This window comes from Hoplias malabaricus, chromosome Y, assembly GCF_029633855.1.
Source record: "Hoplias malabaricus isolate fHopMal1 chromosome Y, fHopMal1.hap1, whole genome shotgun sequence".
Classification (NCBI taxonomy): domain Eukaryota; kingdom Metazoa; phylum Chordata; class Actinopteri; order Characiformes; family Erythrinidae; genus Hoplias; species Hoplias malabaricus.
In genome coordinates, this window is record NC_089820.1 from 40,165,540 (window position 1) to 40,180,998 (window position 15,459).

Sequence of the window (15,459 nt, forward strand, 5' to 3'; positions counted from 1 at the left end):
AGAAAACTCACAGGACACCACCGCTTGAAAAAACAATTTACTGTTTTTAATTTTTTTTTTTTTTTTTTTTTGTTCCATTGTTTTTATGCAAAGAACAGCCACGAAAAACGGACGTCTCATTTTCGGCACGCTGTTAGAAAGACACAAAACCAGAAGAAAAATGTCAGTTCACCATTATCTCTGTGTTTTCTGTGAGAGGGTAAGACTGACTGGCCAATCAGGCAGAGGCAGAATTACAGAAGAAGAAGAGCACATGTTCAGGCTGAAGACGACTCCTGCTTCTCTATATACAGTACAGTTTGGCCCTTTGGATTCTGAACACTGTCCTGTGGAGGCGATGAGGAGCTCTGTTAAGTTCACTTGGTGGGTCAGCCTGAGTCATCCTCCACCACCCCACACACACCCCAGTGCCCCATCCTCAATCCAGACCACATGCCCCTACTCCTGCACCAGTCATACACCTGTCACGACAAGTTAGCAATGTTAGCTAGGAATCGCTGGGCCCACCACTCCTCCAGGTCAATAGGCACAAAGTCTGCAGAAAGGATAATAGAAGAACAATTCAGCATAGAATAAACCATATAGAGTTGATAGTGTAACTTAATATTACCTCTGGTTATATTAAGTAAAATATTTATAAGTAGGATATTTTTGTAAATATTGTAATGTTTTAGTTACTAATAAGCTTTAGAAATCAAAGTTAGCTTTTTACTCATTACATTTATTTTATTCCATTCAGTCAATGACATCTGTACCGTTTTGTGCCTGGGCACACTTTTGACTTCATTTTATTGCGAAAAGAACAGTCAAACATTAATAGTTAAGGTAACCCAGCTGCAGTATGCACCAAACACAGCCTTGGTTATTAAAATTACAAAAGCTACATGTTAGAGAGGGTTAAAGTGCAATCTAAAGGCTTTCAAAAGTCATGTTTTGAAACCTGATCAGATGCCTGCGCCTACAGAAAGACCTCATTTGTGGAGCTAGAGCACTCAGCTGTCGCTTTGGCTGCAGCAGATTTACACTTGGACTGTACCACAGACTGAAGTGGAAGTGTTTCAGTAACACCAGGCGAGGGGGGGGGGGCAGTGGGGTGGATGGGGTTAAGTTGTTCAGCTATTTAATGTTCACCCATGTGAGATGCATTATTGGCATCACCTTTATACTGCTGCTGTAACAGAAATTCACAGTAGGCAGACAAATCTAACCCATTACTTTGTGATGTAAGCATCTTGTTTGAGATTTGTCAAACATGAGCCATAATTGTGCATTCATAATATGGCGATTTTCCACTGCATGGAACCTACTCGACTTGGCACGGCTCTTTTGATGTTCTACTGGCCAAATCAGGTCCCTGGAACCAGGTAGGTTTTTGTTCCCAGCTCACTTCGGGTTCCAACCGTGCCGAGTAGGTACTAAATGGTGATGTGTAAACCCTACAGAGTGCTGATTGGCCAGAGCCATGTCAATCACCAGGAAATGCTCAATCAAATCCAGCAGAGAATTCACATTTATTTTTAATCAGACTCATTAGTTTTGCCAAATAACCTAACCCTAAACTGAAGCCTGTCCAAGAAGCAAATAGAGAAAAAGGTGCTTTTATTGCACAATATTTTGAAATGTTTCAGGCTAACTGAGAAATCCTGCCTTGTGCAGTAACAGTCCCATCAGCAAAAGAATAGAGTTACAGAGGCAGACCAACTCATGTGTGGTATAGAAAAGCAAGTATAAACATCCTGTAGACAAAGTTCTCTTTAGCTTTTGTGGTCACCAATCTTCATGTATGAATGCACATGGTCAAACAGTGTAAATGTACCTTTAAAAAGATACAACAGTTGTTTTAAAATCCAATTGTGTTCCCTAAAGGTACATTACCTTCTCCAGAATTTCTAATAGAAGACGGTACAATTCTCTAAAATACTGAATATGTACTTTTGAGGGTACCACTACAAGTTATCTGTACATTACTTTTTGGCTTAAATAAAAGTCCATAAGACTATCATCCTTTTTTAAACTTTCACCTCTGCAAGACAGTAGATTTTTTTTAGGTAAAGTGGGGACTACTTATTTTTGGTTGGGTTAAGGTGTTCTGAACCTAATTGTTTGGGACTTCAGGTATCAAGTATCCATGGGAAATAATGGCTGATGTTGATGGGTAAAACCACATACAAATAGACACTGACTTTTCATGCTGGGGCTAGGACTCCTCTCCGCATACTGCACTGGGCCTTTCCCATGCTCTGGCTGGGCTCCATCCCCAAGCTTCTGTTCAACCTCCTGCCAAGCTTCAAACACAGATAACGCAAAATTAGTAAAGAACTCTAGGGGTTGAAGCTGGATTACTGGTTATCCAAATGAGTGCTTGTCTGTATTTTACTCATTTGATTACAGTCTAAATACAAACTGTCCTAATTGACCTTTGAATCCAGGTTCACAGACCTCTGTTAAGACTTAAATACTTCACAGACCCTCCAGACTCATGGGTTGGTACTAATCAGATAAACTAGAAGAAACGTTTGTAAGAAAGGCTACTTAGCTTGGCACATGTCCAGAGATTACTTCTAGACAGCAGGTGACCTCAAAGTGCTTACAGTATTCAGTTTTGACAGTCTAGATTTGCAAGGGTGAGAAACAACTGCTGCCAAACAAATGCTGCCAACTAAACAAAACCTGAAACCTAGTCATTTCCATGATTTTTCTAATCAAACAAATCATGTCTATTTATTGCACAACATGTGATTATGTTCTGACTATCCTTGCTAGCTTCACATGCTTTACATGTGAAGTTGCATCAGCCATTAGGAGGAGGCTGGCCTGAAGCAAGCCAGTTATATGAAGATAAGGGTTTTGGGCCTCCCCCGCTCCCTAAAAAAGAGCATGGTAGCACCAATTCTATTTTTGGGTTGAAAGTGGCAGTGTTTGAAACAATGTGAACCCTACTGTACTTTCTTTGAGTAAACAAAATGTTTTCCAAACTACAAAAATGGGATAGGAGTGCTCCATGTATTTGTTTAGCTTAACAGTAATGTTTAATATATACTCTCATGAGCACAAAATGAACCCTGTAAAATATTACTTCAAAACTGGCTTTTTATTTATTTATTTTTTTTTTACAGTGCACAAATGACCTTAACTCCAAGCAAGCTCAAGGAATACTTGGGAAGACCATGAACCTGTGGCAGCTTGACTAGAATTAATCTTTCCCTTTCATCATAAGTGTCATGGTCTGAGTTTTGTCCCAGCCTTGGCCCTTTTTCTATGGAGCATGGAGTTTGAGAATCTAAGTTACAGTTTAACAAACCCAGGTACATTTTGTAATGGTTGTCAGGCTTGGAATTAAACCTAGTCATGGACTACATTTTAACTGGGAACTTTTCATAATACTATGGGATTCAGAACTGGCTCAGTTTTTGATGATTGGTTTCAGATCATAAATGTCACATTTCATCTTGGAGGTATCAGAGCTCCATCACTCGAGAGTACTTGGTTCTACTGCCCCACAGCCCAGGTTTTATACCACTCTATCCAACATGGCACTGGGTATGCTAGAATTCTCTGAATTATTGAGCAATCCACTGCTTTTTTTTTTTTAGCCTAATCTGTAAACCATGCTAGCCACATGCTAATTTGCTTTGCAAATATGTTAAAAGAAGCGACTTTTACGTAGCTGAATATATAATTATAAAAAACAGAAAGTTTGACCGTTTTAATGAGTGGGAAATTATTTTAGACTTCATCTCCGACTTGAAAAAATTCTATAGCATAATGATACTTAAATCTGCCTCACCTTCATATACAAATCTGACATTCTCTTCGTGTGCTGGAGTGAAGCCCTCTGCTGTGCTGTCCTCCTTCGGCGAAGTTGATCTGTGATAGCGCTTCCCATTCAGGCGCTGAAACACGATTTTAGGTGCCGGTGAGCTAAAAACAAGAACATTGAAATAAAAACATACATAAAAGCCTTATGATTGACAGTTTGTTTATGCATAACGTTAGAAAAATCTGTGAGTTTCCCTTATAGCTTTATAAACAGCAGCACTGGTTTCAAACCACTGTGTTGTTTTTTTTGTGCGGTTTTTTTTTTTTTTACGCGCAGAGCATCATTCCACGTCAGTTCTCGCTGCACGACTGTGTTTATCGCTCAAACAGTCGTTCAGGATAGAAAAAAAGAAAAGGAGAAATTCCCCTTTAAGACCTTTATACAGAGAAGCCATGTCTTCGGCTCTGCGCATGCGCTGTGATTCAGTTAACTTCCTTACACAATGTCGTCTCTGTGGAGATTAGCACAGCAGCGTGTTATGAAATTATACTTTCAGCTTTCGTTATATGGGCAGAAAGTAATATAGTATTTTATAAACGGTAACTTATATAAAAAAGTGTGTAGGACATATACATATGTTTAATAAAGTGCGTAAACGTCTACATATACGTTAGCGTGTTTACAGCGTATATAAATGGTTTTACGGGCGTTAGGGTTCATATATCGCTATAATGCTTAAAACATCTGTGTATTTTAGATTTTAGCGATTATATCTTTAGTAAACACAAACGTTAACGGTTAGGTAAGTTATAACACACACATTGACAAAAATCAAAAAGCTCCGGAGTTTGAAGTGCTGTAGTTGCGCTCACTAATGTTACACTGTTTATTCAAAACTCGTTTGTATTTATTGTCATTAGGTTTCTAAAACGAACTGCAAAGGCGACCGTTTTTCAGAGTTGGACGCTCGTGTTCGCAACCGTCCGCGCACATGCGCAACACCGACAAGGTCAAACTCCCTCAGACTACAACAAACAAAGCAAAACTTCACAAAATAGTCTCTCCGCACATTGAATCAAGCGTCCTCAGATATGCAGACGTCTACACGAAGCGACAGTGCTACCTATTCAGTACTTGAGGTTTGTTTTTGACGTTAGCCTGCGGTGTTAAACATCAGGAGTTGGAAGGTTTAAAGGACGTCATGGTGTCCACATGGAACTGAGGGTATGAGGTTAAGAACCTTGATGTTCTTAAACAATGACCAAACTTTTCCCTGTTCACAGCCAACTTGAATACTACTTCCAAACACCTGTAGTCTACAACACGTTATACATTACAGGGTATACACATTGTAGAGCATAATGTAAACGTGAGACCCACTATATATTTCTCTCCCATTAACGGTGTTCTGCGTAATTAAAGTTCTTTTATTTCATTAAGCCTGCTTGTTTTCTTCATTAAGTTCCTTGTGTACCATCTTGCTGAGGTTACGTGTTCACTTTGGTCATATGCGATATTTAACATGAGAGAAACATTAGTACAGTTTTATACGTTGAACCTTCTTAATGAATTGGGAGAACAAAAGTTGTTCATATTATGTTTAGTTTACAGCTTTGTCTTTGCTACAGTGGTGTAATCCAGTGAGGGACATGTGGAGAATGTTTTAGTATATTTAGTCACATTAAGCACCACTTTATTTTTACTCACCTTGAGTCCAGCCAGTGGCTCTGTTTGTGCTTCAAGTCGTTTGCTTTGCTGTCAATCTGCTGCGTGGGGCCTGGAAATTAGGAAAACATAACTATAACACAATATGATCCAGAGCAGGTATGTGCCACAAATGTACAGTATCCAATGCATAGGTATAAGCTAAACTGAAAATCAATAATGCGAACTATAACACGTCCTAAGTTTACAAGCAAGTCTCATGAATTGAGGTGACACATACCTGTCCTCCGTTGTGTAACTAGTTTGCTGGGACCTCTAGTGATTGTGTACATCATGTGAGAGCAGCTGAGGTCCTTAAAAAATTTGCAGACCCAGTCCACCGTTCACAGTATTCCGGTGTGTGTGTGTCAGAGAGACAGAGAAAGCAGTAGACGCAGTCACCTATCCCCTGCTTTTCCAAATGAAGCACTGTAACGGCTTTACCACAGCACACAGAGCTTATGTTAGTTGGTCCTGAGTCAGTGTATGTTTCTCCGATAAGTTACTTAACGCTGTTCGTCTGTGCCTTATTCAAGCCCTCCAGCTCCGGCTCCTGTAGCTAAAATCCCCTTTCTGTATATCCTCGATCTCCGATGATCTCTGAAGGTCTCTCGGTGTACAAAGGGCGGTGAGATAGCTGTTAAATATCTCTTGTCCAATGTTACTGTGAAGGACACACTGCTCAGAGCTGGAGGACTCTCCGTTGCAGGTGACCCCTGTTTATCTCACGCCGCTCAGAGCCAAACCCCGCCCATTTCACGCTGACGCAACGAACACGCCCCTCCGACTGAGCCATTAATTAACCATTTCACCGCCACAACGCGTATATTTATGCTCTCCGCATGTGATTGATTACCCCCATCCCTCAAAATCATCTCTGCTCATCAGCATTAGACATGTATATTTTATTATGTATTTAGTTACTGTGGTAAATCTGTGAAGCAGGACATGTACTGAGGAGAATGAAAAACATCCTGCTCACTCAAAGCCTGCGCAAAAAGCGTGCAGCCGCAAGAGCATGACACGGATCGGGAGCTAATGTGAGGCTATTTAACCGCGTGTGGAACTCGGTGTGCTCTATGTGGGGCAAAATTAACAGGTTTATTCTGAACCGCACACCCGCTGGACCCCGATAGCGGAGACCCGTGAAAATGAACATGATGCAACTGTTGCATCATCACGTCACTGCCTCAAGTTCCCTCCACTAGAGAAAGAGTCCAGTAATGTGACTCTTACTGGACTTTTTGAGATAGGGTGGGTTCATGTGGGTTGTATGTTACATTTGTAACTCTGTGCCTATGAATCCTGTATTCATAATGTTTAATAAAGGCATTATAGGTGTTACATTGCATACACAGCATACCAAAACCTTACACAGTTGCTTATAATTATACACAATGTAAAAGATAAGATTATAATGTAACTAATTTGTTTAAGCTTACAGATTGTTGCACAAAATGTCCAGAAAATCTAGATCATGTATTTTTATGTTACTACTATGAACAGTTTTGTGAAGGTTTAATATTGAGTTAAATATGTGATTATTGCTTTGAATTGCTGCATCACTTCTGTCAGTTTTATGGTGAATCCTTTTTTTGGGAAAGACCACTTACACAAGACAAAATAAATGTTTAATTCATTTATCAAAAATGAACCATGTATAAAAAATGTAATGTATTAACACTAGGACAGCTATATACCATCAGGTCTTTAGAAAGACTGACATGTAGTCAGTATTTGTCCTTGTCTGTAACTGATTTTAATAATAATAATAACGACAAAACAGAAACAGTAGGTATATAATATTATATAACGTCTTTTATTTTTTTCAGATTATTTCAGTTCAAACATAGTGAAACAGATTTTTTTTATAAATATGTGCATCAAAATGTCTCATTATTTAAATGTGTTTTAATCCTAAATTCAATAAAGTAGAAGCTAATGTTCTACACAGATTGCGTCTGGTCTTTAACAGACTACATTACTAATAGGGTTACTACAAATCCTTTTTAGAGCTACATCTACACTGTCTGTGTCTGAAAAACAACCCCAGACAATTTGACAATGCACTCACCCTCATGAGCTTTTTACCAAAAGAACACTTTCCAGATGCACCGATGTGATCATCTGAAACTGAAAGTTTTCTCCTATTGTAAGTTAATGTGTCTGAACTCATAAAGGACTTTGCAGTCATGTAATTTATTAAAAGTCTGGAGATAGCACTCACTTTGAAGTCATGAGCTGCTGATTCCACTGGGCTAACTGCTGACCTCAGGTTATAGTCTGAGGATACTAGTGTTATTGCTGATACTTCAGTCTGATAATGAGGATTGATTGATTTTGTTTTGTTTGTTTGTTTTATGTGGAGCAGGCCTAATCCTGCCACCTTGCAGTCAAATGCAGCTCTTAAGGCTGTCAGGCTATAGTTTAAGGTTAGTATGCTATTTGTCCAAAGGTTTGTGGACACCTGCTAATCCATTATTCTTCTGAAGGGTATTAAGAGGCAGTTTGCTGCAGTAATAGCTTCTTGGAAGGCTCTAAACTAGATGTTGTTTCACATGGCTGTGATGATTTTACAGCATTTAGCCATGAGGGCATTAATGGTCAGGTAATGATGTTAGCCTCTCCAGCTTATCCCACAGGTCCTTAATAGTGCTCCATCACTTCAGAGAACACAGTTCCACAGTGAACACTGCTCCACAGTCCAGTGCTTAGAGGCTTTATTAAGCATGAAGAGCTTAAGCTCACATGCTGCTACTACATAGCATTCCATCTGACAATGGAGATTATAAAAAAACTGTATGAATGCATGTGTTCACAATTTGTAAAGCTTAAAATGGCTAAATTCATAATTATATTGATGTGTCTACAAACATTTGAACATGTAGCCGGGTATGCTTTGATTAGAGCTAGGTAGAATTTTAGGAGCAAGTGCAGGGCTCCTGGCGAGTGTTCTTTTAGGCACAATAAATCACAGCTATCATGATTCCATGCATTTCTTTACAGTACATTACCATAGCAGTAACAGAATTCAAGGTAGATTCACTGAGATCCTGTTCATTATGAAAAACAATAATGTGATCTCTTTTGACAAAGTGATATTTAGATAACTGCCTGAGAGGTAGAAAGTTGCAGTAATGAGCTAATTAATTTCTTAAATTTTAAAGCCTAACATCTAACAAAATAATGGTGATAACCAAGCTTCACCTTGGAATCAGTACTAAACCCAAAAATGAAATCTGTTCTACACATGGCCACAATATATCAGTAAACAGATTTTCTTTTACTGGAAAAAGCATGATGTGAAATGAAATACTAAGAAAATCCTTAAGGTTTTATCTTGATGTAACTGTCAGAAAGATGCCATAATTTACCAAACCTATATATATCTGCTCACCTGAGTCAGTATTTGCAGTACATTTGAACAGAAAAAAATTATGCTAAGTACAAATACTAATTATATATTAACCTATGTATTTTATAACCTATACTTCATCAACTCAAAGTGAACTAGGGTCACCTGCATGAACATAAATACATTAGACACCTCAGCACCATTAATCAGAGCAATTGTAGGATGCACATGATGCCTGTCTTTTACTTTTAAAAACAAACTTAATTTCAACGAGAACATTTATCATGCAGTTGCTGTGACTGCAAAAGAGGTAAGACAAAAAAAAAAATCATCCTTCCACATTAGCCAACTGTGTTCAATAGGACATTAGGCTTATTTGGTGAATAAACTGTAAATTCACACATGTGTTTATCTTCCTTTTTTCAGTCACCTGTGTACCTTATAATTTACAGTAATCAATACCCTTAACATTTTTACAGTACCGTTTTAATTTGCCAAAAACGGTTTATTATATATCAGTATATTGCACTAATTTTAAACAAAATCATTTCCTCAGCTGAGTAAGTACAACTACAATGAAAAGGTCATTTTGGCACTGCAGTGTTCAGTAGTGTGGCTCACAGTCTTCTGTTAGACTGTCTGTGATGTAGTTGATGTTCAAGTGCTGCTGGTAATACTGCTTTTCCACAGCTGTGTTCACTGTCCAGGCCACAACCTCCACACCTCTATCAGCCCAGTACCGCACAACGTCCCTGACACACACACACAAATATTCAGGTTATAATTAAACTCCACAGTGAAAGTGCTGACCTGAGTTTTCTATATTTTATACACATATTCATTATGAAACCACTTACAATGAAGCTCTTCATACCTTGAAAATTATACACATATGTACTGAGTGAACTCTTCATTACAAATCATACTGGGCCCATTCTACATTAGCTTCACCACTGCTTCTTCATACACACTGGACTTATTTAACAATATTTATGTTAATAATTAATAGTCTGTAACTGCTTATCCAGTTCAGGGTCGCAGTGGGTCCGGGGCCTACCTGGAATCACTGGACGCATGGTGGGAACACACCCTAGAGGGGGCACCTGTCCTTCACAGGACAACACACACTCACATATTCATTCACACATATGGACAATATTTGAGCCGTCAATCCACCTACCAGTTTGTGTTTTTGGACTGTGGGAGGAAACCCACATGGACACAGGGAGAACAGACCAAACTCCTCACAGACAGCAACCCGGAGTGGGGCTGAATAACCAAAAAATATCATTTTTTCTGCTGAAACTAATGCCTGTAGTGATTATCTTTATTTGTTATTGTGACTTACGTTGAGATGTAATTTTTCTGCAGTAGGAAAGCAGACACACCACACAGGTTCCACAGCAGGTGATGATGAGCCCAGTCCAGCAGCACATCCAGCATCTGCATCCACTGGTGTTTCCATGCTGATGTGAAGCGAGGTGAACCATCACCATAGTGACTCAGGCTCCAGGGGCGGTGTGTCAATGCTGTAACAACATCTGGATCTGTCTGCCGCATCTGGAGCATGGGAAACATCAAGACACAGTGAGATTGTGCATTTAGGTCTAACACATAGGCTGTTACAAATGCTTTTTAACTGAAATGTTCAATAGAAATGTATAAATGAATTTCTGTTACAACTTATTAGTAATTAGTTATCATTTTTTAAGCAAGATGGCAAGATGAGAGAAGTGGCAAATTTATCCTGTACCACCTTCCTTAAGAATACATAATAAAATATATTTATCAAGCTGAAGGGTAACACAACAGTTGGTTGATGTAAAGCAGTATGTGCATATATCTTTATGTAGTTACGCAACATATCTGTAACTACACAAAATAGTTACTCTGTAGATGACTTTGGGTTCGAAGGAGCAGACCACACTGGAATTGTAGAGCACTGAGTGCTTCTGATATAGCTTCTTTAGAGCTGCAGCTGCCTAGACAGAATAATAACAATATTTTTCAACACAGTTTGCTTCCAAAGCTTCTGACCATGCATGTGAATAAGCCAATGAAATATTTATGCAAAAATACTGCAAAAGATGCATATAGTCTATTAATGAGAGAGTATAAAATAGACCCAGAAATGGTAACAGCAGAATCAAACCTCGCTGCACATCCTACCTCATCTGCATGACCTTTGACATCGAAGTAGATGGTCAGCTGGTGTTTGATGCATTCCTCCACGGCCTCCTGCAGAGTCGGGATCTTCTCTCCTTTGAAACGGTCACTATGGGCCACCAACATAATCACACTCATTGCTGGCTTCATTAGACATTATTACATCACTGGAGGTAGACAATGGTTGTCTAACATTAAGTATTCAATGCTTTTGAAACTTTGAGCATAAATGCAAATACATGTCACAGGTGAAAGTATGTGACAGCAAAAAATGTGAGCTAAAAAACATGGAATTTTACATAGCCTGTGCCTTTGGTCATTATTCAGCATTATTTTCAGATTTTCATCCAGCTGCTTAGAGAAGCCCATCATTGTTGTGTGTTAGCATAATATTTTACACTCTGGTATTCAAAAGACAACAACTCTTAAATCTTGAACTACCTTAACCAGGCTATTCACATTTCAAAATTACTACTTCCATTTGTCCTAAAATGTTAATCAAAAATAAGTATCCATTCATATTTCCAGAAAAAAAATAGTTTGCTGCAGCTTACTGTCTTTCTCGTTGTGTACAGGCAGAGCAATTAAACATTTGTTAGAGAACACTGTTCATTAGGCCTCAACTGTGTTACCTTAGTCTGTGCTTGGCTGCTGCGTCCAGTTTTCCAATATCTGAGAAATGCAGTTTGCTGAGGGGTCCTGATCCATTGGTGGTCCGGTCCACTGTTTCATCATGCATCAAAATAGGAACGCCATCAGCAGTGAATTCCAAATCCAACTCCACTCCTGTTGCCCCATTCACACTAGCCTGGGAGGCCACAAAAGCACATTTGGAAGTAAATACAAGTTTCAGATACAAAATCATCAAGTTGCATCAGGCTCCCATCGTCTCGATCATTTGGTGTGAGGACGTCAGATTTTCTTGTCTTGAAAAACTGGGACTGACCGTGAGGGTGAGACACGGCTCCCTATACGGCTTCTCTGCACTCAAAGACGGAGCAGCGGAAGACACAGCTCGCCCTATATACGTGGTTCCTTGGCTCCCAGAGACAGAACTGCAGAACAGAGTTCTCTCTCTGCGGTTCCTTTGCTCTCAGAGACAGAGCTGCAGGAGTTCTCTCTCTCTGGCACTTCTGCTCCCAGAGACAAAGCAGCCTCAATCTGCACATCAGCTCACACACATTAGAATGAGCTACAAATGTACACATTTTGCTGCAAAAGACACATGTTTGCTTTTAGGTTTAATGTATTCCTTTTTTCTGAACTCCTGAACTGAGATCACACAATTGATTGAGACATTCAGCTCAATCAGACAGTAAGCACAAGTCTTATGAATGTATGACAAGGGACCAAAGGTGCGACTGGACCCGGAAATGACGGGCCCAATTAACAAGCGGATATGGCAAGCTGTTTTAACCCAAAATGACACTAGCAATATATGTCCTAACTCCATTTATACTAGCGAGAACTCCAATCTAAAGATCTCTCTAAAGTAGTTTTTACTAGTAACAACTCCCATTTCATATATCAACTATGACATTTTTACTAGTAAGAATACAGATCTACATATCCATAATGAAATTCCAACAAGTCACAATTCCAGAGGACATATCATTAATGAAATTATGACTAATCATAATTGACATACATTGAATATCACCCTCTCATATCCATAATTGCATTTTTACTAGTAACTCCAATTTGATATATCTGCAATTATATTTTCACTAGTACAGATGTAATTTCAGATATCTACAATGCAATTCTGACTAGTAAAAAGCCCTGGCTCACATATCCATAATTGAATTCTGACTAGTAAAAATGCTAATTCAAGATCTCTCTAATTACATTTTTAATAGAAAAAATATTAGTATGGCAAGAATTCAATTTACCCATGTGAAAATTCAATTGTTACTAGTAAAAAAGCTATTTTTGCTAGTAAAAATCTAAATCTTACTAGTAAGATTTCAATTGTCACTACTGAAAATTAAATTTCTGATATCAGGAATTAAATTTTCCCTAATAAAAATAAAATTTCTGGTATCAAAACTTGAATTTTTACTTGTGAAAATTTAATTTCAGACAACAAAAATTACATTTTTAATAGTAAAATGGTAATTCTTGCTACTGATATTTCAAGAGTTTCTCCATTCATTTTAATGGGGAAAATATTTTTACTAGTAATAATTTAATTCTTGATATCAAATTTTAATTTTCACTAGTAAAATGAACGAAGAAACTCTTGAATTATCACCAGTAAGATTTCAATTTTTTAATAGTGAAAATGTTATTTCCGATATCAAGAATTACATTTTTACTAGTGCGTAAGCGTGCTATTTTAAGCGAAACCTAAATGATATCTCCGCTTCTACTTGGGCTATCCATATGAAACAAACACAGAGCTCAAAACCTGCACTTTCAACAGAACCCCAGGGTTCAACGTTTATTGAACCGATCACGTGATTTGGTCACTGTTTTTTGACAGTTTTGAGACATAGTTTTGGCATATAATTTTAAAATACATGCATGTCAGAAACTTACATGCAGGTAATTGACATTTGGATTTCAACAGGACACGTAAAGTTGTATTTGGCTCACCACTGTAAAATCATGGGTAGCTTCTTTAATTTTTTTGCTTTACATATTAACATATGCACTATGCAAAAACGGTGGCATTTCCCTTTTAAAAAGTACACACCGGCTGAAAAGAAAATTGTGAGTATTGATACAAAAACTTTAAATACACCTAGCGATAGCTATTTGACTCCTGCCACACTGACACAATTATTTGGAGAGTAGGATTGTTATGGTTTAAATACTACGGAATTCCCTTCTTATAGTGTGTCTCGAAGGTTGTATGGACATTTTTAAAATGAAATGTTATCCTAATGCCAATTTTTCAGCTTCTTCCTAGTTGTCAAACTTCATAACGTAAATGCATTAATGTATATTGTTGTTCACCTGAAAACCACAAGTCGTTATTTCATTGAATACACACCACGTAGGTCTGACTTCTTGACTGTTGAGAGTATTAAATCGAAAACTCACTGCTCGGATAGCTGCTATTGTGTTTTCCGGGGCGTCGTGTCCTCCGCCACGATGAGCCACCTCCGACACCCCGCCGGGGGCGAGCCTGGAGCCTTGCCGCAGAACCTGCCTCGCCCGAGCCTGCGGTAGCTGGGGGAAACGGAACATTACCAAAAACATATACATAGAGGCTGTGAGAACCGTGGACCATAAGGGACTCCGGGTACCGAGCAGAAACACCATGAACAAAGCCGAGAAACACGGCAATCCATCACCTAACTGCAGCATAGCGGAAATACAACAGGGGTCAAGCTATCCGCACTTTGGAAATTGACGGTCAAGCCATCCGCGCTTCGAATCCGAATGCACGTATAGGCGCGTCATTACGGGTTTTCATTGCAGACAACGCCACATCCGCTTCGGGACAGGGAATCAGAAACCCACGTTTGAGCAGCGATGTCAGTTACTACATCACTAAATGCATGTAATACTAAAACTAATAAGTCATTATGAATATTTTTCGTTTTAAAACACTTTAAAGAGGCATTAATTATTTAATACATTTACGTATATGGCATTATTATGTAAACAATTGGCTTTGAATGGTAAAACTGATGTACATGTAGAAATGCAGGTTACATTTTACTGTACCAAATGTAAATACATTAATACCTACTTTGATAAGTTTGATGCCAAAGCAATTCCACTGTAATTAAACAGAGGGACCCTTTAGTAAGCAACTATGATTTTAGCAAGATTTCACTGTATAATTCTCTCATAAATTCATACTAAATACTTACTCATATGGATTTCTCAAAAACTCCCATAATGCCTAAACCATTCCACTGTCATTAAACAGAGGGACTTCTTGTCTATCAACTGTATGAATTTGGAAAGGTTTCACTGTAGGATTAAGTCATATTAAATACCTACTATTGTGATATATATGTATATGGATATCTCATAACATTCCCATAATGCCTAAATCAACTGTCCTCTTGGCCATGAACTGTATGATTTGGGCAAAATTTGACTGTATAATTTTCTCATAAATTTATACTGAATACATTCTGATATGGATGTCTCAAAAAATTCCCATAATGCTTAAATCACATCTTCAGTATTTAAATGTATATTTAAAGTGTGTTTTATATGATTTAAAGTGTCAGTGGTCATATTATGCCATAGAAGACTGCATAAAGTTTATGAAAAAAAGTATATATTCTAGGCTGGATATACAAGCACTCAGTGCTCCATGGAGGAACAAAGACTAATAATATATCCAGTTATTGTGATAACTTTAAATAGTCGGGTGTCATATGAGTAAAGCATCTAGTTGAAATTATGTTTGCCAATTTGTTGTTATTAAAATTGTTATGATTTATGTTTAGAGAACCAGAAAGCAGTCACAATCTTCAGAAAGCACAAATTCACTTGAACGACGGGC

General features: G+C 38.2%; 2 protein-coding genes across 4 annotated transcripts; both read right to left on the minus strand.

Moving 5' to 3' along the window:
* Positions 1-56: 56 nt before the first annotated feature.
* LOC136678663 (MAPK regulated corepressor interacting protein 2-like) lies at positions 57-6,232 on the minus strand. Of its 2 annotated transcripts, none has more exons than XM_066656750.1 (5): positions 5,706-6,232; positions 5,468-5,537; positions 3,788-3,921; positions 2,184-2,285; positions 57-461 (listed from the first exon to the last, which is right to left on the minus strand). In XM_066656750.1, the coding sequence occupies exons 1-5, from the start codon at positions 5,758-5,760 to the stop codon at positions 454-456; spliced, it is 369 nt and encodes a 122-aa protein (XP_066512847.1). In that variant the 5' UTR covers positions 5,761-6,232; the 3' UTR covers positions 57-453. The 2 variants fall into 2 exon arrangements, with proteins under 2 accessions (XP_066512847.1, XP_066512846.1); XM_066656749.1 differs by having other exon boundaries at positions 57-535; positions 5,706-6,228.
* Positions 6,233-7,283: 1,051 nt separating this feature from the next.
* LOC136678838 (glycerophosphodiester phosphodiesterase 1-like) lies at positions 7,284-14,358 on the minus strand. Of its 2 annotated transcripts, XM_066656995.1 has the most exons (7): positions 14,288-14,339; positions 14,034-14,162; positions 11,618-11,793; positions 10,989-11,094; positions 10,709-10,801; positions 10,168-10,379; positions 7,284-9,571 (listed from the first exon to the last, which is right to left on the minus strand). In XM_066656995.1, the coding sequence occupies exons 3-7, from the start codon at positions 11,722-11,724 to the stop codon at positions 9,424-9,426; spliced, it is 666 nt and encodes a 221-aa protein (XP_066513092.1). In that variant the 5' UTR covers positions 11,725-11,793; positions 14,034-14,162; positions 14,288-14,339; the 3' UTR covers positions 7,284-9,423. The 2 variants fall into 2 exon arrangements, with proteins under 2 accessions (XP_066513092.1, XP_066513091.1); XM_066656994.1 differs by having other exon boundaries at positions 14,034-14,358.
* Between the last annotated feature and the right edge of the window lie 1,101 nt (positions 14,359-15,459).